The sequence below is a fragment of the Mustela lutreola genome, chromosome 13, assembly GCF_030435805.1.
Source record: "Mustela lutreola isolate mMusLut2 chromosome 13, mMusLut2.pri, whole genome shotgun sequence".
In the NCBI taxonomy this organism is placed as follows: Eukaryota; Metazoa; Chordata; class Mammalia; order Carnivora; family Mustelidae; genus Mustela; species Mustela lutreola.
The window spans coordinates 14,980,126-15,003,834 of NC_081302.1; the positions used below are offsets into that span (position 1 = coordinate 14,980,126).

The 23,709-nt window shown below is 46.3% G+C and overlaps 1 protein-coding gene across 1 annotated transcript in view; it reads left to right on the forward strand.

Moving 5' to 3' along the window:
- The window catches only part of ABCC4 (ATP binding cassette subfamily C member 4), a 248,047-nt gene that overhangs the window by 62,289 nt on the left and 162,049 nt on the right, over positions 1-23,709 (forward strand). The window contains exons 5-8 of the mRNA XM_059144719.1: positions 11,335-11,424; positions 13,353-13,516; positions 14,778-14,903; positions 15,855-16,104. Coding sequence (XP_059000702.1) covers positions 11,335-11,424; positions 13,353-13,516; positions 14,778-14,903; positions 15,855-16,104 — 630 coding nt within the window. The remainder of the gene's footprint in view (positions 1-11,334; positions 11,425-13,352; positions 13,517-14,777; positions 14,904-15,854; positions 16,105-23,709) is intronic.

Consider the following 23,709-nt stretch of genomic DNA (forward strand, 5'->3'; position numbering starts at 1 on the left):
AGTTTAATTTTAAAATTTTTATGTTAGTCTGGAGATGTTTTTGTTTCTTTGTTATTTGAAGGTATTTCTTTAGTTGTAGAATTTTTTTGGTTGGTGGCTATTTCCTGTCCCCGCCAAAGGTGATCATTTTGTTTATATATTTATTTGTTTATTTTAAAAAGGATTTTTAATTTCTTTTTTAAATTTTTTTTTTCTTTTTTAAATTTTTAAGTTATCTCTACTTGATAACTTGAACTCACAATCCGGAGACCAGGAGTCACCTGCTCCCCTGACGGAGCCAGCTAGGCGCCCCTCATTCTGTTTATTTATTTTTTTAATTAATGAATTTATATTTTTTAATTTAAAATTTTTTAAAGATTTTGTTGATTTATTTGACAGACAGAGATCACAAGTAGGCAGAGAGGCAGGCAGAGAGAGAGGAGGAAGCAGGCTCCCTGCTGAGCAGAGAGCCCATTGCGGGGTTCGATCCCAGGACCCTGAGATCATGACCTGAGCTGAAGGCAGAGGCTTAACCCACTGAGCCACCCAGGCACCCCAGTGAATTTTTATTTTTGTAAGATTTTTTAATTTGTTCATTTGAGAGAGAGATGGAGAGCGTGTGTGAGCCAAGAGCATGAGCATCTAGCGGCGGGGGGCGGGGGGGAGGTGCGGAAGGAGAGGGAGACACAGACTCCCCGCTGAGCAGGGTGCTTGACTCGGGGCTCCATCCCAGGATCCCGAGATCACGACCTGAGTCAAAGGCAGATGCTTAACCCACTGAGCCATCCAGGTGCCCCTAAATCCATGAATTTTTAATTATGGTAAAATACACATAACAAATTCACCCCGTTTACCATTTCTGAGTGTCCCAGCTCGGTGGCCTTAAGTATGTTCACATCTTTGTGCAACCATCACCACCATCCATCTCCAGAACTCTCCATCTTGGAAAGCTGAAACTCTGTCTCCATCACACCAGTTCCTCGTGCCCTCCCCCCACCCCTGCCCCCCCCCCCCCCCCCATCCTACTTCCTGTCTCCAGGAAACTGCCTGCTTAGGTGCCTCCTGTTGAGTGGAATCACACAGGCTTTGCCCTTGGGTGCCTGCCTTTTCTCTCCCTTGGCACAGTGTCTTCAAGGTTGACCTCGTTTTTTGGAATGGGTGCGGGTCCTACCTCTGCTTAGTTTTCATTGAAAAAAGTTAGAGTTCGCCCTTGTCCTCAACAGTGGCCACCAACTTTCAGTCACTTGCGGAGGAAGAGGAGGGCATCTCCAGACAGGACGGTACCCCCGCTCCGGGTCCCTGTGCAGAGCCCGCGGCCGTGGCTGGCTTAGTTATGTTTTGAAGTCCTCGTCTCCTCCCTCTGGGACCCATTAGCTGAACTGACCGGGTTATTTTCTTTGTTTGGATCTCTGTGACTTGACAGGCGTTGGTCCCCAGTTGCTACTGGTTACTCTGCTCTCTAGTGACAGGCGAGCGTTGGGTGTGGGACAGTGGCATTCGGTGGAGACTGCGGTGGGAGAAGGCGGTTTCCTCCCCCATCTCTGCACTTTTCTCTTTGTTCCTTCGTATAGACTGATGATCCATGTTAAGGCATTGCTGCTTTTTAATTGGTTTGGTTCTAAAAACGAATGTTGTGAAAATGACGAGTTGAACAGCATCTCCTTTTGTCAATTATTTTTTTTAAATTTCTGTACAGATTTACTAGTTTTCTGAAGGCTTCAAGCACGGTATTTACAAGGGAATGAGTAATTATACAACTTGTGTGATAGCACAAGAGGGTACACTGTTCCTTTACGTGTGCTGCATATCCAACTTCCTTAAGTTCCATGCTTTGAGAAATAAAACACATTAGGAAAAAAGGTTATGCACATTTGTAAAACACTCTCTCTCTCTCTTTTTTTTTTTTTTTTAAAGATTTTATTTATTTATTTGACAGGGAGAGACACAGTGAGAGAGGGAGAAGCAGGCTTCCCGCTGAGCAGGGAGCCTGATGTGGGGCTCGATCCCAGGACCCTGGGATCATGACCCGAGCCAAAGGCAGAGGCTTAATGACTGAGCCTCCCAGGCACCCTGACACAGTCATTTTTGACAGTAAAATTATGCACAGTGGTTGACTCTGTGGAGGGTGTTTTGCTTCCCTTTCGTAGTCTTAGTATGAAGGAAAGCACACGATTAAACTTTAGAAACTTCTTTCGAGACAAAAGAGTTCTGAGTAAATATAGATGTTATAAAAGACGACGTGTGGCCTCATATCTAGATTTTTATGACTAAGCCTGCCATTTCTGGCAAGATAGTTTATACTCAACATTTTTAAATGTTTTATAATTTTTAGAAACAAAAACATATTACATGGTATTTTTAAAAAGTTGATGATAGTTTTTTTCTTCTGTTGGGGATATACTTCCTCTTTATTTTTCTCATTAAGATAGTCTCTCCTGTAATTGTGTGTGTGTGTGTGTGTGTGTGTGTGTGTGTTCGCTGTCCTTTGTGTCCTTGTCATTGGGTTTTTCACATTCACTGTATTATTACTTCTTCCACCGAAGGGCCACTCCCCCCGCAACCCCCGCAACTCACCTTTGCCCCAGCTGCCCTGTGTTGTTCTATCTCTTCCCCTCTCTTGTGTGGGAGACCAGTCACATGGTGCTTGTCTTTCAAAACAAGAAATTGGTGATGGGAGGGCCTGGGTTAGGGGGTGTCTTTTGTTATGTAGGGATGTGACCTCATTGTGAACGTGACTGTCATCGTATGGCCTCACACATTCAGGGACTCATGGAGGCTAGAGGTGATGAGGTCAGGGAATGTGGAGTCAGTCTGACCTCAGAGCACATATCACAGACGCCCTGGTCGTTCTTGGGGTCCACATTGTGGCCCTTCTGCTCAGAACGCGTTAAGTCTGTATGTGTCCTTCTGGCCTCTTAACCCCCAATAGATCACAGCGGTAAAATGGTAAAGGAAAGGTGGCTGATGAACTTAAAGAAGGCTGATGGTAGCCTCAGGAGGGCCATGCCAAAGCTTGCAGAGAACTTTCCGTACAGGTGTGCTAGCTTATAGGACAGTCATAGAAAACAAAAAACAAAAAAACAAAAAAAAAAAAAAGAAAGAAGACAATGGAACTGTCGAATTATAGAGAGGTTGTTGATTTTGTATGCACTTTGGTTTTCATTTCCTTGAATCTCTTTTCTTCTACAGAAGCATAGAGGGGCTCTGATTAACTTCATGGCGATGTCACCCATTATATTTATGGGTATGGAGATACTAGGTGCTCCCTGTGTCCTCCTTCAAAAACAAAATTTAATGGTTTCAGGTTATGCAGTCATGAAAGAAGACGTGGCAGCATTACTAAGCAACTCTAGGCAACAATATTGGAAAAATATAGGCAATTTTCTGCTTTGGGTGAGCTAAGTGTATACTTTTCCTACGAGCCTGTTGCAGTCATACCCAGGGTACCTGGAAACCACCTTATCTGACAGACTCAGCTCTGGGGCAGGGCCATGAACCAGGAAGGAAACCAAAAATACCAAAGAGGTGACCCAAGTACTTGGTTTTTAGTTCTGAAAATCCTTTAGGTTCTTCCTCTGAGCCTCCTTGATGTGATTTTACTTAAAATGTTATGAGGGGCGCCTGGGTGGCTCAGTGGGTTAAAGTCTCTGCCTTCAGCTCGGGTCATGATCTCAGAGTACTGGGATCAAGCCCCGCATCGGGCTCTCTGCTCAGCAGGGAGCATGCTTCCCTCTCTCTCTCTCTCTCTCTCTGCCTGCCTCTCTGCCTATTTGTGATCTCTGTCTGTCAAATAAATAAATAAAATCTTAAAAAAAAATGTTATGAAGCTGTCCTGGTTTGGAAACAGGAGTAGGTGCTGGTGAGAGGGATAGCTTGACAGCAAGGGAAGGGGTGGGTGTGGAATTCCAAAGACATGGCCGCTTGGGGCTGTCTCTGGGCGTAGTGTCCTCCACACACACCCAGGGTCCTTGACATTGGGTCTGAGGCACGTTGGTGGTAAGGAATCGGCATCATTCGGATGGGGAAGAACGGTTTCTGTTTTTAAGGACTGTTAGAAGAGTGATGTTATGTGTCCATACTTGGGTTTTGTGTTTCACGTGTATTGATGAAAATAATTGAGAAAGAAGAAAACAGTATATTTTTCAAATGAATGACAAATATTACTTATTTTTTAAAAAACTGATTAAAATCATTCTTCTGGGCCAGATTATAGAGTTGACTTATAACTCTAGATGTATTTTGATGCCCACCCAGAGAAGGAGCCCCCTATAAATGGATGCCTATGCTGATCGAGTTTGCATTCCACAGTCGGCAATGTTGTTTTTAATGGCCATGTGGACTCCAGGATAACCCATAATTAGGCATTTCGATTGCTTCCCAGTTTTTTATATTAACAGATGTCAGTGCAGTGAACATGACCAAAGTGAAACCTTTGGAGACATCCTTAATTTCTCAGGGTATATACATTTCAAGGTTTTTTTTTTTTTGTTTTTTTTTTTTAAAGATTTTGTGTATTTATTTGACAGAGAGAGAGAGAGAACACAACCATGGGTGTGCGGGAGGGAGAAGCAGGCCTCCCATGGAGGAGGGAGCCTCATGCGAGACTTGATCCCAGGACTCTGGGTTCATGACCTGAGCAGAAGGCAGATGCCTAATGACTGAGCCACCCAGGTGCCCCAAGGCTTTTTTTCTTTCTTTCTTTTTTTTTTTTTTTTTTTTTTTTTTGGCTGATCTTACTTATTTATTTCAGAGAGAGAGTGAGCAGGGGGAGAGGGAGAGGTGGAGAGAATCATGCTCAGCGTGGAGCCCGACTTAGGGCTCCATGTCGTGACCTCATGACCTTAACTGAAGTCAAGAGTTGGTCGCTCAATGGACTGTACCATCTAGGTGCCCTGCAAGGCTTTTGAATGCTAGATTTCCTTCCAAAGAGCTGGCAACTATTTATAGTCTCTGGGAAACTGAGATGGTCCCCACCCTTGGCCAAGACTGGCTCTTGTAACTTTCTGTCTTTGCTACGTTCACCAGTTTCTAGATGAAAAAGAACACTTTGTCATTATTTCTGAGTCATAACGAATTTCAGTATTGGAAAATTTTCAGTGGTCATTTGTGTTTACCTCAGTGAGTTTCCTGCACCTGTTATCTGCCACTCTTTTATAGTAGCAGACTTTTATAATTTTATATATATATAATAGTAGACTTTTATAATTCTTGATATGTAAGACTTCTTCTTTTTTTTTTTTTTTTAAAGATTTTATTTATTTATTTGACAGAGAGAGAGATCACAAGTAGGCTGAGAGGCAGGCAGGCAGAGAGAGAGAGGAGGAAGCAGGCTCCCTGCTGAGCAGAGAGCCGGATGCGGGACTCGATCCCAGGACCCTGAGATCATGACCTGAGCCGAAGACAGCGGCTTAACCCACTGAGCCACCCAGGCGCCCTATGTAAGGCTTCTTGATTTAGCAAAGATACTAATCCTGGGTCTGGTATATATAGTGCAAATAATTGCTTCCAGTTTCTGTTTCTTTTTTGCTCTCATGGTGGAACTATTGTGCTCTTACAAGGAAAATAAATTTAACTAAACAGTATCCGTTTACACCCTGTCAACTTAAGGAAATATGAAACCAAAACATTGCTTTAATATGTGCGTTTTTTCCTCTACACCCAACGTGAACTGTTTTTCAACTGTAACATACATAATTTATTAGAACCAAACTTGAATTTTCTACATTAATGAAGAGTGGTAATTTTGCTTCATTAAAAAAAAAAAGAAGTACCCAATGTTCTCTGTCAGGCATGAATATGTTCAGCTTCTTTTCTCATCTGAAGAATAGGAGTAATTCTTGTTTTGTAAGGTTGTTTCTTAATCAGTTGTCTGGGTTGTAATAGGTGCTCAATAAAGGGCAGCTATTTCTATAATTTTGCTGATGTAGATGAATATGACAGCCTCTGTGCACTCAAATGAGCTGACAGATCAAGGGGGCAACAGACACGTAATTGATTTTACTAGAGGCTCTTCTGTAGGTATGAACATGCTTGTTTGTGTGTGTGTGCGTGCGTTTCTGTTCCTTTGGTCTTGATCTTACGTAGACTTAGATCATCAGTTTTATACTTCTCTTTCTTTCTAATGTCAAACATTTAAAGCCAGAAGTTTCTGCTAAGACTTGGTTACCTGTATCCTACAAATTGTGATATATGGTCTATTCTCATTTATTTAAAAATATTTCTGATTTCTCTTAGGAGGTCGTCTTTGTCACGTGGCTGTTTAGAAGTTATGTTGTTAATTCTCACATATTTGGAGTTTTGAGAGCTATCATAGTGATTTCCAATTGAATTCTTCTGTCACCAGAGAACATTCTGTGTAACATTTTTATGTTTAGAAATTTATTGAGATTTATTTTATGGCCCCAGCATATAGGGTCAGTATTGAGAAATATTCAGTGTGTACTTGAGAAGTCAGTCCTGCAGCTGTTGGACATGGTGTTCCATAAATGTCTGATGAAGGTAGTTACTAGTGTTGTCCACATCTTCTGTATCCTGATTTTTTTTTTTTTTACTTTCATCAATTACTGAGAGAGGGATGTTGAAATCTATGATTGTAGTCTTTTCTGATTTTTCTCTTTTGTTCTGTGTGTGTTTTTTTTCTTTAAGATTTTATGTATTTATTTGACAGAGACCACAAGCAGGCAGAGAGGCAGGCAGAGAGAGGAAGGGAAGCAGGCTCCCTGCTGAGCAGAGAGCCCGATGCGGGGCTCCATCCCAGGACCCTGGGATCGTGACCTTGGGATCATGACCTGAGCAGAAGGCAGAGGCCTTAACCCACTGAGCCACCCAGGGGCCCTTCTTTCGTTCTCTTTTTGTCTCATGTATGTTGAAACTTTATAATTTGATCCGTACACTTTTAGGGGTGGTGAAATGACATTAGTATGAAATGTCTGTCTTAATCTTTGGTAATGTTCCTCGTCTCAAGGTCTGTATTGTCTGATGTTAATAGAGCCACACCACATTCACTGTACCTATTGTTTGTGTGGCATATCTTTTTTTATCTGTTCACTTTCAATTTGTCAGTGGATTTAAAATCTGTCTTCCTTATACTGCAATTTGGTTTTTTTTTTTTTTTTTTTTTTAAGATTTTATTTATCCATTTGACAGACAGAGACCACAAGTAGGCAGAGAGGCAGGCAGAGAGAGAGAGAGGAGGAAGCAGGCTCCCCACAGAGCAGAAAGCCTGATGCGGGGCTCGATCCCAGGACCCCTGGGACCATGACCTGAGCTGAAGGCAGAGGCTTTAACCCACTGAGCCACCCAGGCGCCCCTGCAATTTGGGTTTTTTATTAATTCTTTGTGACAGTCTCTGGCTTATAGTATTAATGTATTACATTTGGTGTAAATACTGATGTGATTGGGCTTCAGCTTTTCACTTTGCTATTTATTTTCTATTTGTTTCATCTGTTTTTTTTTTTTTTTTCATCTTCCTGACTTTTTTGGGGGTTTATCAGAAATTTTTTAGTATTCCATTTTGATTCCATTATTGGATTTTTAGCAGTATCTCTCTCTTTGTGTGTTTTTAGTGTTGACTTAGAGATCCAAATAGGCATCTTAACTTACTATAGTCTGTTTAATCTTAATATTGGACTATTTTACACAAAAATGTAAGAAATGTACAAGCGTAAAATTCTATTACCCTTCCTCATTCATTGTGGTCTCGTAATCATTCACATCTACACCATGCAGTGTGACCATTTTTTGCAATAAGCAGCCATTTGTCTTTCAAAGAGATTAAAAGGAAATTTGTAATCTTTTATGTTTAGCTACATATTTGTCATTTGGGTTTCTCCTTATTCTTTATTGTACATCTTGAGTTTTCATCTGGTACCAGATCCTTTTGACTGAATGAAATTTATTTTTTTAAAAGACTTTATTTATTTGAGAGAGAGCGAGCACGGGGTGGGGGCAGAGGGAAAGAGAGGAGACGGAGAAGCAGGTTCCCCGTGGAGCAGGGAACCTGATGTGGGACTTGATCCCAGGACCCCTGGGTCATGACGTGAGCTGAAGGCAGATGCTTAAACAATTGAGGCACCCAGGTGCCCCTGAAGAATTTCTTTTATAATATCTTAAAGTTTAGTTTGGTGATAAATTCTCAGACTTTGTATATCTGAAGATGTCTTAAATTCACCGTCATTTGAAGCACATTTGTGTTGGTTATAGAATTCAGTTATTCTTTCTTTTCTCTTAACTCTCGCTAGATGTTCCACTGTCTTGTTTCCAAGGTTTCTGATGTCAGCCCTCAGTTGTATTGTTCCCTTATGTGTAAAGTGTTCTTTTTCTTGGTTTTTTGGTTTTCTTCAGTCTGAGTCTGATGTGCCCTAGGAAAAGTCTTTGTTTTGATATTTCCTGGTGTTTGCTAAGATTCTTCAGTATGTAATTTAATATTTTCTACCAGCCTTGGAAAAATTTCAGACATTATTTCTTCACATATTTTTTTCTTCCCTATTTTGTCGTTTTCTTCCAGGAATCCACTTTCATGTGTGTTTCAGTCTTTGTTATTGTCCCACTGAACCCTTATGCTCTTTTTTTCCCCCTTCAATTTCTCTCTCTCTCTTCTGTTATTCAGATGGTAATCTAAAAGACTTGATGAATCTGGGAACAGATCAATGGAATTTTTCTGCTTCTAAAGTTATCTAGTGGATTTTTTCATATTGTACTTTTAAGTTCTAGAATTTCCATTTGGTTCCTCTTGGTAGTGTTCATTGTTCTCCTAAAATTACTCATTCCAGTTCAGTTGTTATAACCATATCTTTCTTTAACTCCTTGGACATATTTGTATAATGATTTTATAGTTCTCATCTAATAATTCCAAAATCTAGATCATCTTAGGGTCTACTTTTATTGCCTCTATTCTCTGTCTTTGATCATGGGTCACATTTTCTTCTTTGTATGTTTAATAATTGTTTACTGTGTTGGATGTTATGAGGGTTAATATTATAGGGGGTTTTGACTAAACTGTATTGCGTTTTGTTCTTATGAACAATTCCTGGCAGATTGGTTCTGTCAGGAACAGATCTATCTACCTATGTTACTACCTACCTTCCTATTCTATGTGTCTGTGTATCTGTCTATGGCAGATATTTCCATCTTAAACTCGGTCTTAAGGGGCATGGCTCTTACTCTAGAGTATGATCTTTATTACTAAGTCATGGCCCTCCTGGTCTTTAAATAGAGTGTCTGAGGTGTTTGTGAAGATCTCTTTATTCTTGTTGAGTGGGAACTCTGTGTCTCCTCACATGACCTCTGGAATCTCTCTTGAGCCCGCAATGGGTGCTAACCCCCCTTGCTAACTCCCTGTGAAAACTTTTGGGACCTTCCCTTCTGTCACTTGGGCTTGCAAATTCCGGACATTTCTGCAACTTGGAACAGGTAGCTCTTCCTCCTTGGCTCAGTGAAACTGCTGTTCCACTTGGTCCAAAAGTGTGCCTGGGCAGAAAGCCAGGTGAGATACAGGGCTCTGAAGGCTTCTGGTCTTTTGCCGCCTGGTGGCCAATGCCCGAACAGCTGCTTCGTCTCTTTGGTCCAGCTTTACAGTCTTAACAGTTGAGGGCCAGTCCAGTGCTGACTGTTCTTTCCTGGTGGAAGCAGAAGTCTGACAGTTGGCTTGTAAGGTCTGTCTTCCTCATTAATAACAAGAAGGACACCCCATGGGTTTTTTTTTTTTTTTTTTTTTTTTTTTTTTGGCCTATCTAGAGTATGCCTGATTTTCTTTTGCCAGATGATTCATTTCTGTGTTGGCGGCTATGCTGCTGTTAACCTAGGTGAGCGTTTCTTCCAGAGTCACCCTTTCTGTCCTCAGTCTCAGCTGTGACTGAATGACAAGATGTCCCGATGGTCCACTGAGAGTGGCCCTTTATACAGATTGTCACCTGTGCCATCTTACCCTCTGGTTCTCACTGCCAGCAGCAGTGACTCTCTGTGAGTGACGATAAGAGATGGGTGCACTTGTCTTGAGGTTTTGTTTTTGTTTTTTGAAAATGATCAGTTTTAGAATCAGTTTTGTGTGCCATTCTGTCTTATTGTCATTATTCCAATTCGTTATCAGATATCTACTTCGACAGTGCATTTTCTGCATGCAGGATTCACCTGTATTTGTATGTAAACTTGGCTTTAAAAATATTTTCAGAATAGCTTTCAGTAATGAAGGCACACTAAAGTTTCTTTCTTTTCCTGGAGGGACGTTTCTTTCTTTTTTTCTCCCTAGTCGGGAGAGGGTTGTATTTTTCTTTTTTTGTGACTGATTTATTTACACTTGTGTGGCACTTCGTACTTTTCAGAGTGTCTTCATGGGTGTCTGGCTCTTCTTTTCCCTTCACGCAGTCCTAGTGCACGTCCTGTTACCTTTCACCTGGACTACGTCACGAGGCGGCCCTCGTCTCCCCTTCTTCGGAGCATCTCCCGGCCAGTCACTTCTACAGTTCAGTCTTCCTAAAGTTGAGTTTCTCACTCAAATGTAAAAAAGACGTTTATTGTTCCATTTTGTTTTCCAGACATGAGCCGCTTTCATTCTACCTTTCCAGCCAGATTTCAGGTGTTCATGGTTTAACTGCTTCTGTGTGTCCCTTCCCTGGCTCTGCGTGCTGTTCCTTCCGGCCACAGTGCTCTTCCCTTCTTCCCATAGGGTTTCTCCTCTTCATCATGCAGGGTCTGGCCTGCCCACAGTGCTACTCTGTGGATACTGTCCCCAGCTCCCTGTGCTGGGACCACTTGTCCAGGTCCCACTTGAGTTACAGCTGCTTGTTCTTATCTTGTCCCATTTCTAAAAGGGAAACAAGCACTCCTCAGTCACCTGGTGTCCTGCTCCTGGTGGATGACAGGTGTCCCACTCCTAGGAACCCCGAGCTCCGTCTAGGTAGTGCCGGGTTATTTCCATTCACACAGGAGACTTCAGACCCGGAGTGTTTGCATGACATCACATGTAGAGATAATGACTGATTCCAGATATAGTCCGTCCCCTAGCTTTTGTCCATAGACGGCCTCTCCACTCACAGAGTGTGGCTCAAAATTACGTGAGTTGACACCCAAGTATATATCTTTTTATACTTTCAGCGTGTCCAAATTCATCAAAAACCGGGGCGAGAGAGTTGCCTCGTGCCTCCTCTTGCTCCCTTTGTTCCTTGTGGGATGCGGCTGCCGCCCCGTGGAGGGGAGGAAGGCTGAACGCGGGTCCCCAGAGCCCCGCTCTTCCGGGACACCTTGCTCTCCTGACATCACTCAAGGTCCCGTCAGAACACACTCCACTTTGCTCTTTTCCCAAGTGTGGCTTGATGTCCCTGCAGCAACGTAAGTCTCCGTTCCCCTCTTCTGTTTCAGGCGCTTCGCCTCAGTAACGTGGCCATGGGGAAGACGACCACCGGCCAGATCGTCAATCTGCTGTCCAATGACGTGAACAAGTTCGACCAGGTCAGCTGCCCCCCAGGAAGCCTTCTGCATTCCCACCCTCTTCCTTGGTTTAACTACTTGGAATTTCAGGTGCCAGTTGTTGGTGTAGGCCAGACTTCTTTTGAGGACAGAAGATGAGGATACTTTTTAAAAAAAATTTTATTTCTAAAATTTTTATTTATTTATTTATTTAAAGATTTTATTTATTTGACACAGAGAGAGATCACAAGTAGGCAGAGGGGCAGGGGGGAAAGCAGGCTCCCCGCTGAGCCGAGATTCCCGATGAGGGGCTTGATCCCAGGACCCTGAGATCATGACCTGAGCTGAAGGCAGAGGCTTAACCCACTGAACCACCCAGGTGCCCTATTTTTAAAAGATTTTAGATATTTATTAGAGAGAGAGAGAGAGAGGGAGAGAGAGTGTGCACCAGTGGGCAGAGTGGGCTGCAGAGGGAGAGGGAGAAGCAGAGCCCGATGCGGGGGCCAATCCCAGGACTCCGAACTGTGACCCGAACTGAAGGCAGACAGTTAACGCACTGAGGCCCCCCAGGTACCCTGAGATGAAGATACTTTCTATCCAATTCTCATTTCTTCTGTGTTCAACTCATAATAGCATGTGTTGTCCGGTAGAGAAGAGTTTTGTTTTCGGAATGCGTTTACAGCGTACTTCAGTCATATACACGCAGACAGCAGTGTTCTTACCTAGCCTGGGGAAATGTCCCATAGTCCTTCAGGAGTGGCCCTTCTGAGCACACTTGGTCGGTGCTGCTGCCTGGATCCTTTCTCCTCCTCCCTATCATGACCTCTCTCCTCCATAGAATGACCTCCTGGTGGGCAGGGATTGTTCTGTGACCCCAAGAGTGCCCGCTACATAGAAAGTACCCTCCCTACAAAAGATTTTATTTACTTATTTATTTTAGGGAGACGGCATGAGTGGGGAGAGAGGCAGAGTGAGAGGGAGAGAGAGAATCTCAAGCAGGCCCCTTGCTGAGCACAGAGCCCGATGTGGGGCTCCATCTCTCATGCCCCTGAGATCATGACCTGAACCAAAATCAAGAGTCAGATGCTTGACCTCCTGACCTACCCACGTGCCTCGTTTTTTAAAAAAGATTTTATTTATTTATTTGAGAGAAAGAGTGAGCTTGTGAGAGAGAGCACAGGAGCATGAGCAGTGGGGAGAAGCAGAGGGAGAGGGGCAAGCAGACTCCATGCTGAGTGCAGAGCCAGATGTGGGGCTTGATCCCATGACCCTGACATCATGACCTGAGCTGAAACCAAGAGTCAGACGCTCAACCAGCTGAGCCACCTAGGTACCCCACAAAGACGTTGATTAAAAAAAAGAATGCCCAATGGGTAATTCCTAGGCATAAATGACCTATTCTTTTCTACCCTGCCACAGTCCATTTGTACTTACCTTGTGAATATACCGTACTATCCAGGGCAGTGTAGCTACTGGTCCGAGTTGTATTGCTCTACACCACTTCTAATTATTCATTCATCAAACATGAACTAATCTTAGTTTCAGGGATGAATAAGACTTAGTTTCCTCCCTGGAGAAGCCACAACCTAACAGGGAGGTAAATATCAAGTAATTACTCAAGAGTATGGCAGGTTCCATAATACAGACTTTTGCAAGCTACTGGGGAGCCCAGGGGAGGAAGTTTGGGGGAACCCTGAGCCCACGCAGGGGGCAGATAGAATTGAGGTCTTTCTTCCGATGCTTTGGTCTAGTCTGGTTCTCCCTGGATGTCCCTGAAGCCTGCTCTGTGGTGTTTTGGAACAGCTTCATCTGGGTACTTGGATTTTTGCTCCAGTGAGTTTAAAGCCCCCCATGATCATTTCTGTGTAGGTTCCTGTCTGTCCTCTCAGAGCAGATGGCTTCTGTACTGGGTCCTTCCTGGTTTTGTGCTCATGTTGTCCTAAGAACGCATTGCCTTTTTTTCTTTTAAGGTGACAATATTCTTGCACTTTCTGTGGGCAGGGCCACTGCAGGCGATCGCAGTGACTGCCTTGCTCTGGATGGAAATCGGAATATCCTGTCTTGCTGGGATCGCAGTCCTCATCATCCTTCTGCCCTTGCAAAGCTGCATCGGGAAGTTGTTTTCATCATTCCGGTAAGAGAAGCACTGGTTTAAAAAACAGGGCATGTGTGTTTGTCCATATCCATGCCTTGCCCTGTGCTTCCGATCACAAACAAAAAGGCTTCACTGATCTCTTCTTTCTGTTGAAGAAAGCTCCTAGAACTCGGAAGCTTCTCCTGTTCTCTCCTTTGCCCAGTAGAATTGACAGCCCCTTTAATCTCTGCGCCCTGGCACTTTGTTCCCACTTTTTACACTGCAGCCAATGGTATTATTGTCCATCCCAGGGGCTTTCTCTGCACACTGAGCAGGCTTCGCCCGGGGAAGGTTCCAGCCTTCAGCTGAGGGTCAGTCTTGAAGCCGGAAGGGTGAAGGCATCCGCCATCTCCTCCTGGATAGCTTTTCAGGCACTGTCCCTCCTAAGTACTGTCTTCCAGCAGAATTTATATACGATGACATTATTTAAACATGTATCAAATACGAGTACAATTTAAACGTCTCTTTCAAGACCTGGGTCTGGCCGTGTCTGTTTTTGTGATGCTTGTTTTCAGGTGTGCAGGCGTGTGTCTTGTTTTTAATTCAATGTGTCCATTAAATTACAAGCTCCCCAAGGGCCAGGTCCACCCCGATTTTTGACTGTCAGTGTCCCACAGTCCTAGCGGAGTATGTGGTAGAGAAGGTGATAGTCCCAGAGGGTTAGAAGTGGGTCACTGTCAAGGTGGTCAGGTGTGCGATGATAATGCCATGTGAAGTGCGGCCAGTTCTCTCTGCTGTGTCTCTGCTCACGGTGTTTTCTCAGTGGGGAACTGGCTTCACTCTCTTTGCCAGGGAGAAATGTTCTGTGTTCTTGGGGCCCCATTGCGGCGCTCCTAGAACTCGGAAGCTTCTCCTGTTCTCTCCTTTGCCCAGTAGAATTGACAACCCCTTTTTTCTCTGTGCCCTGGCACTTTGTTCCCACGTTTTACACTGCAGCCAATGGTATTATTGTTCGATCCCGGGGCCTTTCTGCCTCCCCTACCCAACCATGACCTCCTGGAGCTGACAGTTTGTATCTGACTCTCTTTCCTGTGCCTTTCTTAGCCCCTACTGAAAATTCTCCAAGTTACTTCTTGAATTGGGATGGACTTTGTGGACTTCCTCATTGAAGTCTTTCTCCATCTGTGTTTTGAGTAGGAGCTGCCTGAGTTGTCTGAGCAAAGGCGTTGTAGGGCATCGTTGGATCCCTGGTTCTCAGGCTGTGGCCGCTGCTGATAAGGGAAGTGGGGCTGTGGCTCATCTCTCTTGTCTGTCCCCTTAGGAGTAAGACCGCAGCCTTCACAGACGTCAGGATCAGGACCATGAATGAGGTTATAACTGGCATAAGAATAATAAAAATGTATGCTTGGGAGAAGTCATTTGCAGACCTTATCACCCACTTGAGACGGTAAGTTTCTGTGTCTGTTGGAGCCTGTTTTTGTACTTTCTGTCTCCTGCCTCCACGGAAATATTTGAGGGGTCTTCGGGTGTTTAACCTTTAGAATGTGAACTCCCAACGCCGTCCACCCCGCCTTGCGCCGTAAACCACATTAACCTGCCTTTCCATTTACTGTCCTAAAGGAAGGAGAGTGCCTGTGCTGTTTCTACTACAAAAATGAAATTCCAGATGTTTCTTAAGTCTCTAAATCCCAAATGAGCAATGCTGGTAGCATTTGCAAGTATGACATTTACATGGAAGCTATAGTTTATGTTTTTATGTTAACGTAGCACAAGTGGGAAGTTTGTACAGACTGGGCCAGACTGTGTACAGCAGTGTTATTCATGCCAAACAGAGAAACAGAGCCATGGAAATAATATTACGCCTTGTTTTGCTTTAGGTCTGTGGAATTGTTTTTAGTCTTTGATGTCAATATTTGGGGAGTTTGGCCCTTCCGCGCACGGTATGTCTGTGTCAGCGCATGTCTCTACCATCTACTTTGTACCTTTGGATGCACTCTCCTGTCTCATGCACATATCTTTGGGTTGTTTATTCTCTTCTCCTCTGAGTTCCTAAGCTCCTAAAGGAGACAGACCACGTGTCTGTCTGCCGTCAGCAAGAAGCCCGGCCCAGGACAGGCATGGACGCGCGCTTGTGGACTGAATGTTCATACCTGGTCCGACCGACCCAGGATATTAACACGTGACATGAAGCCTCTGTTTATTCAGATGAGCGATGTGGTGATGACTATGTGGTCCTCTTGTTGGGGTCGGCCCCGGGCCATGTGCTGTAGGATTATTTCCATAACGTGAGGAACGGTTTGTCTTAATCCCTGCCCCTCCCTGGAAAGGGGCCACATGCAAAAGGCACTTGAGTCCACGACTTGGATGTTGATGCTTCCTTGTAAACTCTCTTTTCCAGGAAGGAAATTTCCAAGATTCTGAGCAGTTCCTACCTCAGAGGAATGAATTTGGCGTCATTTTTTGTTGCAAGCAAAATCATCATTTTCGTGACTTTCACCACCTATGTGCTCCTTGGCAACGTGATCACAGCGAGCCACGTGTTCGTGGCCGTGTCGCTGTATGGCGCTGTGCGGTTGACCGTCACCCTCTTCTTCCCCGCGGCCATTGAGAAGGTGTCCGAGGCGGTCATCAGCATCCAAAGGATCAAGGTCTGGTGACAAACGACCTTTTTATCTATTTTTTTTTTTTGGTATTGTTTTAAAGACTTTTATTTATTAGTTTGGGAGAGAAAGTGAGAGAGCACAAGTTGGGGGGAGGGGCAGAGGGACAAGCAGGCTGCCTGCCGAGCAGCGAGCCCGACGCGGGGCTCCTTCCCAGGACCCAGGGATCATGACCAGAGCCGAAGGCTTAACGGACCGAGCCACCCAGGCGCCCCAACAAACAACCCTTTCAAGTCATAAATGGATTTAAGCAGAAGGCCTGCTTTGAATTTGGTGTCATCGTGTTGCAGTTAGGTGAAATTTAACTGTCTCGCCATCGAAGCCCGCAGTTGTCCCGGAATGTGGCCTGTATTCCCCTCCCCATCGTCCCAGGTGGCATGCACCACAGATAACGAATTTGCTGCTCATCGGCGGGCGGCAGGAGAAACAGCACCGGCCCGGGGCTCGGGGGTGCAGCGGGGAACAGCAGGGTGAGGGAAACGTCTGACGCAGGAGGAAATGCACAAGCAGATCTCATCCCTTGGGCCGTCTCCAGTGACTGGGTGGCGACTGGTGGCAGTCTGGGGAGGGGCTGGAAGAGGAGTCCTTTCTGGGCAGAGGAGGAGGGAGCTTGCAGACGGGCCCCGCTCCTTGGGAAGGGGAATGGCCTCTGCTACACGTCCTTCTTCCTGGGGAAAGGTGGGTTCCTGCCTCTGCCGATGCCGGGCGCGTGGTTTCTGAGAATGCCTGTGGCTCTCCTTTCACTTTCTGCCGGTCTCAGCCCATTTCTGGGAAGAGCTTCCAAATCTGCCCTCCCCCCGCCCCCCCCGCCCCATACCCACTACCTCCTTTTCCAAATTAGCTGTCCCTGCATGGCTCAGGGCAAATAACATACATCACTAAGATGTGGCCCCACACATGGTAGGTGCTCAATGTTTGTGAAGAGGTCGAACATGGAGATAAATTAGCTCTGTGAGCAGGGCCAGGGCATGAACCCGAGTACCTGGGCTTTACAAATAAATCTGGTTCTCCTGTTCCTCCACAGTGCTGGCTATGTCGTAGTACATCCCTAGTGAAGCTTGATGGCTCTGGGCTTAATTTCCCTTCCTCCCCTCCCCTCCCCTTTTTCAGAACAGTTTTGTCATAAAAGCTGAGATCTTCTTCTGATGAAGTTTCCTTCCTATAAAAAAAATATTACCCAGGAGAGAGATCAGTCTTACGGGGGTCCATTCTGGTCCCTAAGTTTCCCATTCTTTCCGACAGGGCCTTCCCGCAACTTTTAAGTAGTGACCCATGTATTTCAATAAAACTTATTTATTTTATTAAAGATATATATTTTTTTTTTTTTTTTTAAAGATTTTATTTATTTATTTGACAGAGAAATCACAAGTAGTTGGAGAGGCAGGCAGAGAGAGAGAGAGGGAAGCAGGCTCTCCGCTGAGCAGAGAGCCCGATGCGGGACTCGATCCCAAGACTCTGAGATCATGACCTGAGCCGAAGGCAGCGGCTTAACCCACTGAGCCACCCAGGCGCCCCTATTAAAGATATTTTTAAAAAAATTATTTATTCGGGACAGGGAGAAGCAGACTCCCCTCTGAGCCTGTTGCAGGACTCGATCTCAGGACCCTGGCATCATGACCTGAGCCCGAAGGCAGATGCTTAACCACCTGAGTCCCCCAGGCGCCCCTCAAGAACGTTTCTTTTATGTAACTTTTGCATCTTGAAAGAGCACGAACACAACTTCGGCCTCGGCGATGTTCTAAGCGTACGTCGAACTTCTCCAGATGCCTGCTGTGAGAGGGCTGTGAGTTTTGCTGTAATTTTGCAGTTGTCGCCCCTGCGGCTGGTGCCTGCTGTGGTCCGGGCCCCCGAGCTCCTTGCCTCCAGACCTCAGTGCTTGGCCTCCCCACTGGATGGGTAAGGAGGGCCTCCTGCAGGAGGTGAGCCAGTGGGCATGCGGGGAGTTTCCCCAGACCCTGCTTTCTTACCCGTCCGTCCGTTGCCTACAGTTGCCTTCCCAGTGCCTTCTGGCATGTGGAGTATTTCCTTCCGTATGGTTTTCATCAAGTCTCATTCTGAAGAGGCCCCCAGCGGTTCCTGCAGAATCCAGATTGTAAACTCTGCGTTTAAGGCTCTACCGGCTGCACTCTGTGTTTCCTTCACTCTGGTGGTGGCGGTTGGGGGGGTGCTTGTGTCGGTGATAGGCCACATTCATGTGCATGGGGGAGGGGGTCTTCCCCCCCCCCCCCCCACCCCCGCACTGTTCATTATGCTGATCTCACGCTTCCCTATTTATGTACAGGGCCGATGCCCCCACTGCTCAGTAGCAGGTCAAGTGGGTGATTCTGTCCCTAGGACTATACTAGGCAGACCGTAGCTGATCGTTCTTGTGCATAGTTCATGGCCCATGCTGGGCCCATCATGGACGTCAGATAAATACTGCATGGACTGAAGCAGCAGTTATAGAGGAGGACTGGGACCAGCAGAGGTGTGAGGGGACCCAGGCTGTACTGGAAGCCAGAGAAACGCAGTGAGGAAGCAGACTGGAGTGGGCATTCCTGGGGCAGTGGACCTCGGAAGGGGTCTTTAGCTAGAGCACGCATAGATCTGCGTCTCCCCTGTTCTGTGTGTGCACCTGTGGACTGGATGGATCTGAGTGGGACATAGTCCATGTAGACTCCGCTGGCCCAGCTCCTGGGCTGGGCTCTTGGGCCTTGCAGATGGAAACACCAGTCTTACTTGGTCAGTAACATTAGTTTGGCCATTGTGAAATAAAGGAAGATTAAAACCATGTGACTTTAATTTTTTTTTTTTTAAAGATTTATTTATTTATTTATTTGACAGACAGACAGACAGTACAAATAGGCAGAGAGGCAGGCAGAGAGTGAGAGGGGGAAGCAGGCTCCCTGCTGAGCAGAGAGCCCCATGCAGGGCTTAATCCCAGGACCCTGGGATCATGACCTGAGCTGAAGGTAGCGGCTTTAACCCACTGAGCCACCCAGGCGCCCCAAAACCATGTGGCTTTAGAGTGCTTCTTGAGTCAGAAGGCTGTCTGCAGACAGAATTCCCTCCTCTTTGGAGGTTAGTCTTTTCTTTCTTCTTGAGGTCTTCAACTGATTGAGCGAGGCCCACCCACCACGATGGAGAGTAATTTATTTAAAGTTAGTCTCATCTGTAAAAGTACTTTCACTGTAACATCCAGATGTGTTTGCGCAAATGTCTGGGGACTCTGTCTTAGCCAAGTTGACACAGAAAATTAACTGCCACACCCGCCGGATCTCCCCAGATATGACTCTGGGTTCACTTACTGTGTGTCTGGAAGCCATCTGTTTGTGGAAGTCGTTTCCTCAGTGAACTCTAGACTTCTGAGGAGTGGCTGCGGAGCCGTGTTCGTCTTTGTGCACCTCACGGATGGCTCATGCTCCGAAAATGCGCCACTGTAGGAAGTGTGCAGCTCTGCCACGTCTCTGACATTCTGCGGATATCCAGCAACTGAGTGTAGTTTTCGTGGAAAGCGGTAACTTTCATTCTCTGATGGATCATGTGGTGCATAAAATAGTGTAGCACGAAAGGGACCTTGCAGAAGGTTTTTAGGGAGTTGGGGCCGTCACGTCATGGCAAGACTAAAGTCAGTTGGGAGGAGAAACTAACACTAGTCTTTGTTTATGCTGGACCTTTTGGGGGCACATTTGGAATTCATCGAGTCACTCCACAGGATAACTGAGCACCTGCCCTAGGCCTGGGGCTGTGCCAGCTGCATGTATTCGGTGATAGTGCGCAGAGGTCCTTCCTGCTTGGTACTTATGTATCATTAAGTGGAGGCTCATAGGTACGCAAACGATGACCCTCACTGTTCACGTGTGCTTTGTGTCATCCGTCTTTGAAAGGGAAAGTCGGAGGTTCTCTGCAGACAGGCTGCTGTAATTTTGGAGGTAAGCATCCTGGGAAGGCTGAAAGAGTGACCTGGAGAGTGACCTGTGTTGGAGGTTTGCAGGGGGTGGGAGAGGGGCAAGGGTTAGGGGTAGGTAGGAGGCTGAAAGTTTACATTTTTGGGGTTTGGTGGTTAGGTGGCAAGAGCTCCTAAAGAGGGCTTGGCACACCAGAAAGGAGATCCGCGTGTCTGAGGAAGCAGAAGTGTCGGAGGCTGCAGAACAGAGCGCTGGTGGCCCGAGCCGGGGCAACGGCAGCCTCCAGGCACCATGAAGCTCACTTCGGCTGTAGCCTGGGGACTAGAGCAGAGGACGTGGGGTGGGGACCCAGGGCAGAGCCGGAAGGTGCTTCGAGAAGCTAATGCAGTCCAGGAGGGAATGACGTGGTTTGGGTTGGGCTGCTGTAGACAGGGCCTGATGGGAGAGCCCTCCAGGAGCATGTCTTGACTTTGGGTACCTGACAGAGGTAACAGGCACCAAACAGAATGAATTGATCCGGTGTTCACTCTTCTTCCTGTCACTTAGATGTGTTAATGTGCAGGGAGAGGTAACCATGGCAGCAGGAGAGGAAGCAAAGTTATGCTGAGTCCGTTCGGGGTGGGGGGGTGAGGGGGGTAGGGGGGTGGGGGGGTGGTGTGTGTCAGGACTGGGCGAGGTCTGGCTCGTGGGGTCAGAAGCTTGAGGGGCACACGGGAGCTCTGACTCTGTCTCTAACAGCCTGGACTCGGTGGGCTGGGCGGGCCCCCCAGCACGGTTCCCGGGACGGTCACATTTGGCAGTTGCAGGAACTAAATCCAGCAGACCTTCACCCCTTGAAGCTGGCGCTATGGTCCACAGCCCTGAGGCAAGGCCTCAGGTGGGCTGTAGAGTGCACTGTCATCTTTTCTACCCAGACTTTTCCATTTCCTTTTTCCCACGTACTGAAAATGAGGGATTTATTATGAGGTTAGAGGCCCAAGAAGTTCCTTCTATTTTTCTCTTACTGACATTGAACAGGTCCAATAGGATTATAAAAGATCTTGTCTTCACTTCAAAGCACTGGGAGTCTCGATGACGTCTACATCCAGTAAAGTGTGTCTCGGAGGTGATATTGTTCATAAAGCTGCTTAGGCTTTCTGCCCACCAGCCACTCCGAAGTCAATCTTTCTGGCTTGAGTTCTGACGTCTGACACTTTCCCGCATGACCTGTTCCGGGTATGGGCTTCATGGCTGTTAATGGCAATTTAAAGTCAGCGTTCTCATCAGCCTGAGTCCTGGAGAAAAATCCGCCCAGCGCTGCTGGCCCCTGTACAAGGCGTTCATGTGTTGAATGGAGAGTCTTGTTTAACTGCTGGGAAACTGTGACTTCTTTCTCCACTCAGACCTATTATTTCTGGACAAATGCTCAATAGATTTACTTTCTCAGTATGTGCGTAGTTTTTCTTCTCTTGGAGGTGGGAGAGGGATTGCTATTCTAATATGCATCTGCTGAATATTGAATTTTATACCTTGGTAATATGCTTATGCTATAAAATTGGAATTCTCTTCTGTCTCGACAAGATTTATAATATCTGTAACCTTCTGCTTGTTGCCTTGTTAACTCATGCTGTGTAAGACCGTAGCAATGTAGTTAGCGGTTAGACCCACTGGAACCGGTCACATGGTCTGTTTGTACCTTAGGGGCTGTCTATTGATGTGCGGACCCTTTGCGAGGCTCAGTATTAATGTTGGAGCTGGGGCTCTTTGTAAGTGCATGAATGGTATCGTCTTCTGCGTCGCCATGACTTGATATCCCCTTTGGGCACTCAGAAGTAAGGTGGGCAGTGCCAGCTGGGGCCATTGTGAGCCTGAGATGGGCTGAGAAGGCTGGGCTGGTTTAGTACTTGAGGGTATCAAGGTCGAGGCCACTCGGGGAGTGCTGACTTAGGGGCTCATGGGTCGGTGAAGGGTTTTAAGCCTGGTGGGCCTCCTCAGTGTTTCAGTGGGATCAGTAGGGGGTGGGGTTTGGGGTAAGTTTGGCGCAGTTGGGGCTGCTGGGGAAGGAACTGGGAGGTATGGGGGGTAGCCAAAAACTGTGTCAGTATTGTAAATAATTGCTGGTGAGATTCCAAAGTAACATTGTTTCAAGAGGAATGAAGAATTGGGAGGGAGCGGAATTGTGGCACAACAGGCGAGAGTCGCTCCCTGGTTGACGTGGGGAGAGAGAGTTTGGGTCAGGCTGGTTTTCAAGCCTGCAAGGGGGAGCCTTCATCCATCACCTGTCTGTTCCGCTGCCCTGCTCAGCACAGGCATGGGGCAGATCGCCAGGTTCCCAGCGAGCCGGGACCCCGGACGAGTGGGGACTGGGCAAGCAGACCCTGCCTCCCGCTGGCCGGTTCTTCGAGAAATGTGCGGGAGCGTGTTTTCCTGCACCGAAGAGACTTGCCATGGTCAGCTTTACTGGTTCTTGCCAAGTAGAATGTGGTACCCGATATGTAGCTTTGTGACTGGTAAACAAGATTTTAATGACTGCAAGCATGTTGACAGTTTTTGGAGGAGCAGGTGACTTATGTGCTGTTTCCCTAAAATGGTTTCACGGGCTTACCTCAGCTGCTTCCCACGTTGGTTAGGGTTAGGTTTGCCCCTTGGGTCCTAGAGTACTCTTGTATAAGCTGCGTACACAGGGTATGTGATTTTTCTCTTTTGCACAAATCTTCCTAAGGTTGTACGTCGGTTTCCTAGGGGTCCTGGGACAAGGTTTCTGGAAACTGGGTGCATCAGAGCAACAGAAACTTGTGGTTTCACGGTTCTGGAGGCCAGAAGCCTGAAATCCAGCTGTCCTCAGGGTCACCATCCCTCTGAAACCTACAAGGGAGAAGCCTTCCTCGTGTTCTCCGGCTTCCGGTGGTTGTGGGCAGACCTTGACTTTCCTCCGCTTACTGGCCCGTCACTCTGATCTCTGTCTTCATCAGGCAGCTGATGCTTTCTGCCTGTGTGTCTCTGCATCTTCTTCTTTAAGATTTTATTTATTTATTTATTTATTTTAAAAAATTTATTTATTCGACAGAGAGAGAGTGATCACAAGTAGGCAGAGAGGCAGGCAGAGAGAAAAGGGGAAGCAGACTCCCTGCTGAGCAGAGAGCCCGATGTGGGGCTTGATCCCAGGACCCTGAGATCATGACCCGAGCCACAGAGAGAGGCTTTAACCCACTGAGCCATGCAGGAGCCCCTTCAAGATTTTATTTTTAAGTAATCTCTGTACCCAACGTGGGGCTCAGCATCACAGCCCCAAGATCAAGAGCTGCACACTCTACTGACTGAGCCCGCTGGGTGCCCTCTTTGTCTTCTAAGGACACCAGTCGCACTGCATTTAGAACTCTAAAGTTCTGCTCTGCCACTACCGCACCTTAGTCACATCTGCAATGACCCCATTTCTAAATAAAGTCAAAATTTGAGGTAATTGGGTTTATAACTTCACCACATCTTTTCGGGGAGGACAGAGTTCACCCTCTAAGAAGTTCCGTGGCTGGCATTTTATTCTGTGGTGTCAGAGATCCAGATGCTTTCTTTTATTATTATTATTATTTATTTTTTTTTAAAGATTTTTATTTATTTATTAGAGAGAGCGTGCGCACAAGTAGGCAGAGAGGCAGGCAGTGGGAGAGGGAGAAGCAGGCTTCCCTCTGAGCAGGAAGCCTATCACGGGGCTCGATTCCAGGACCCTGGG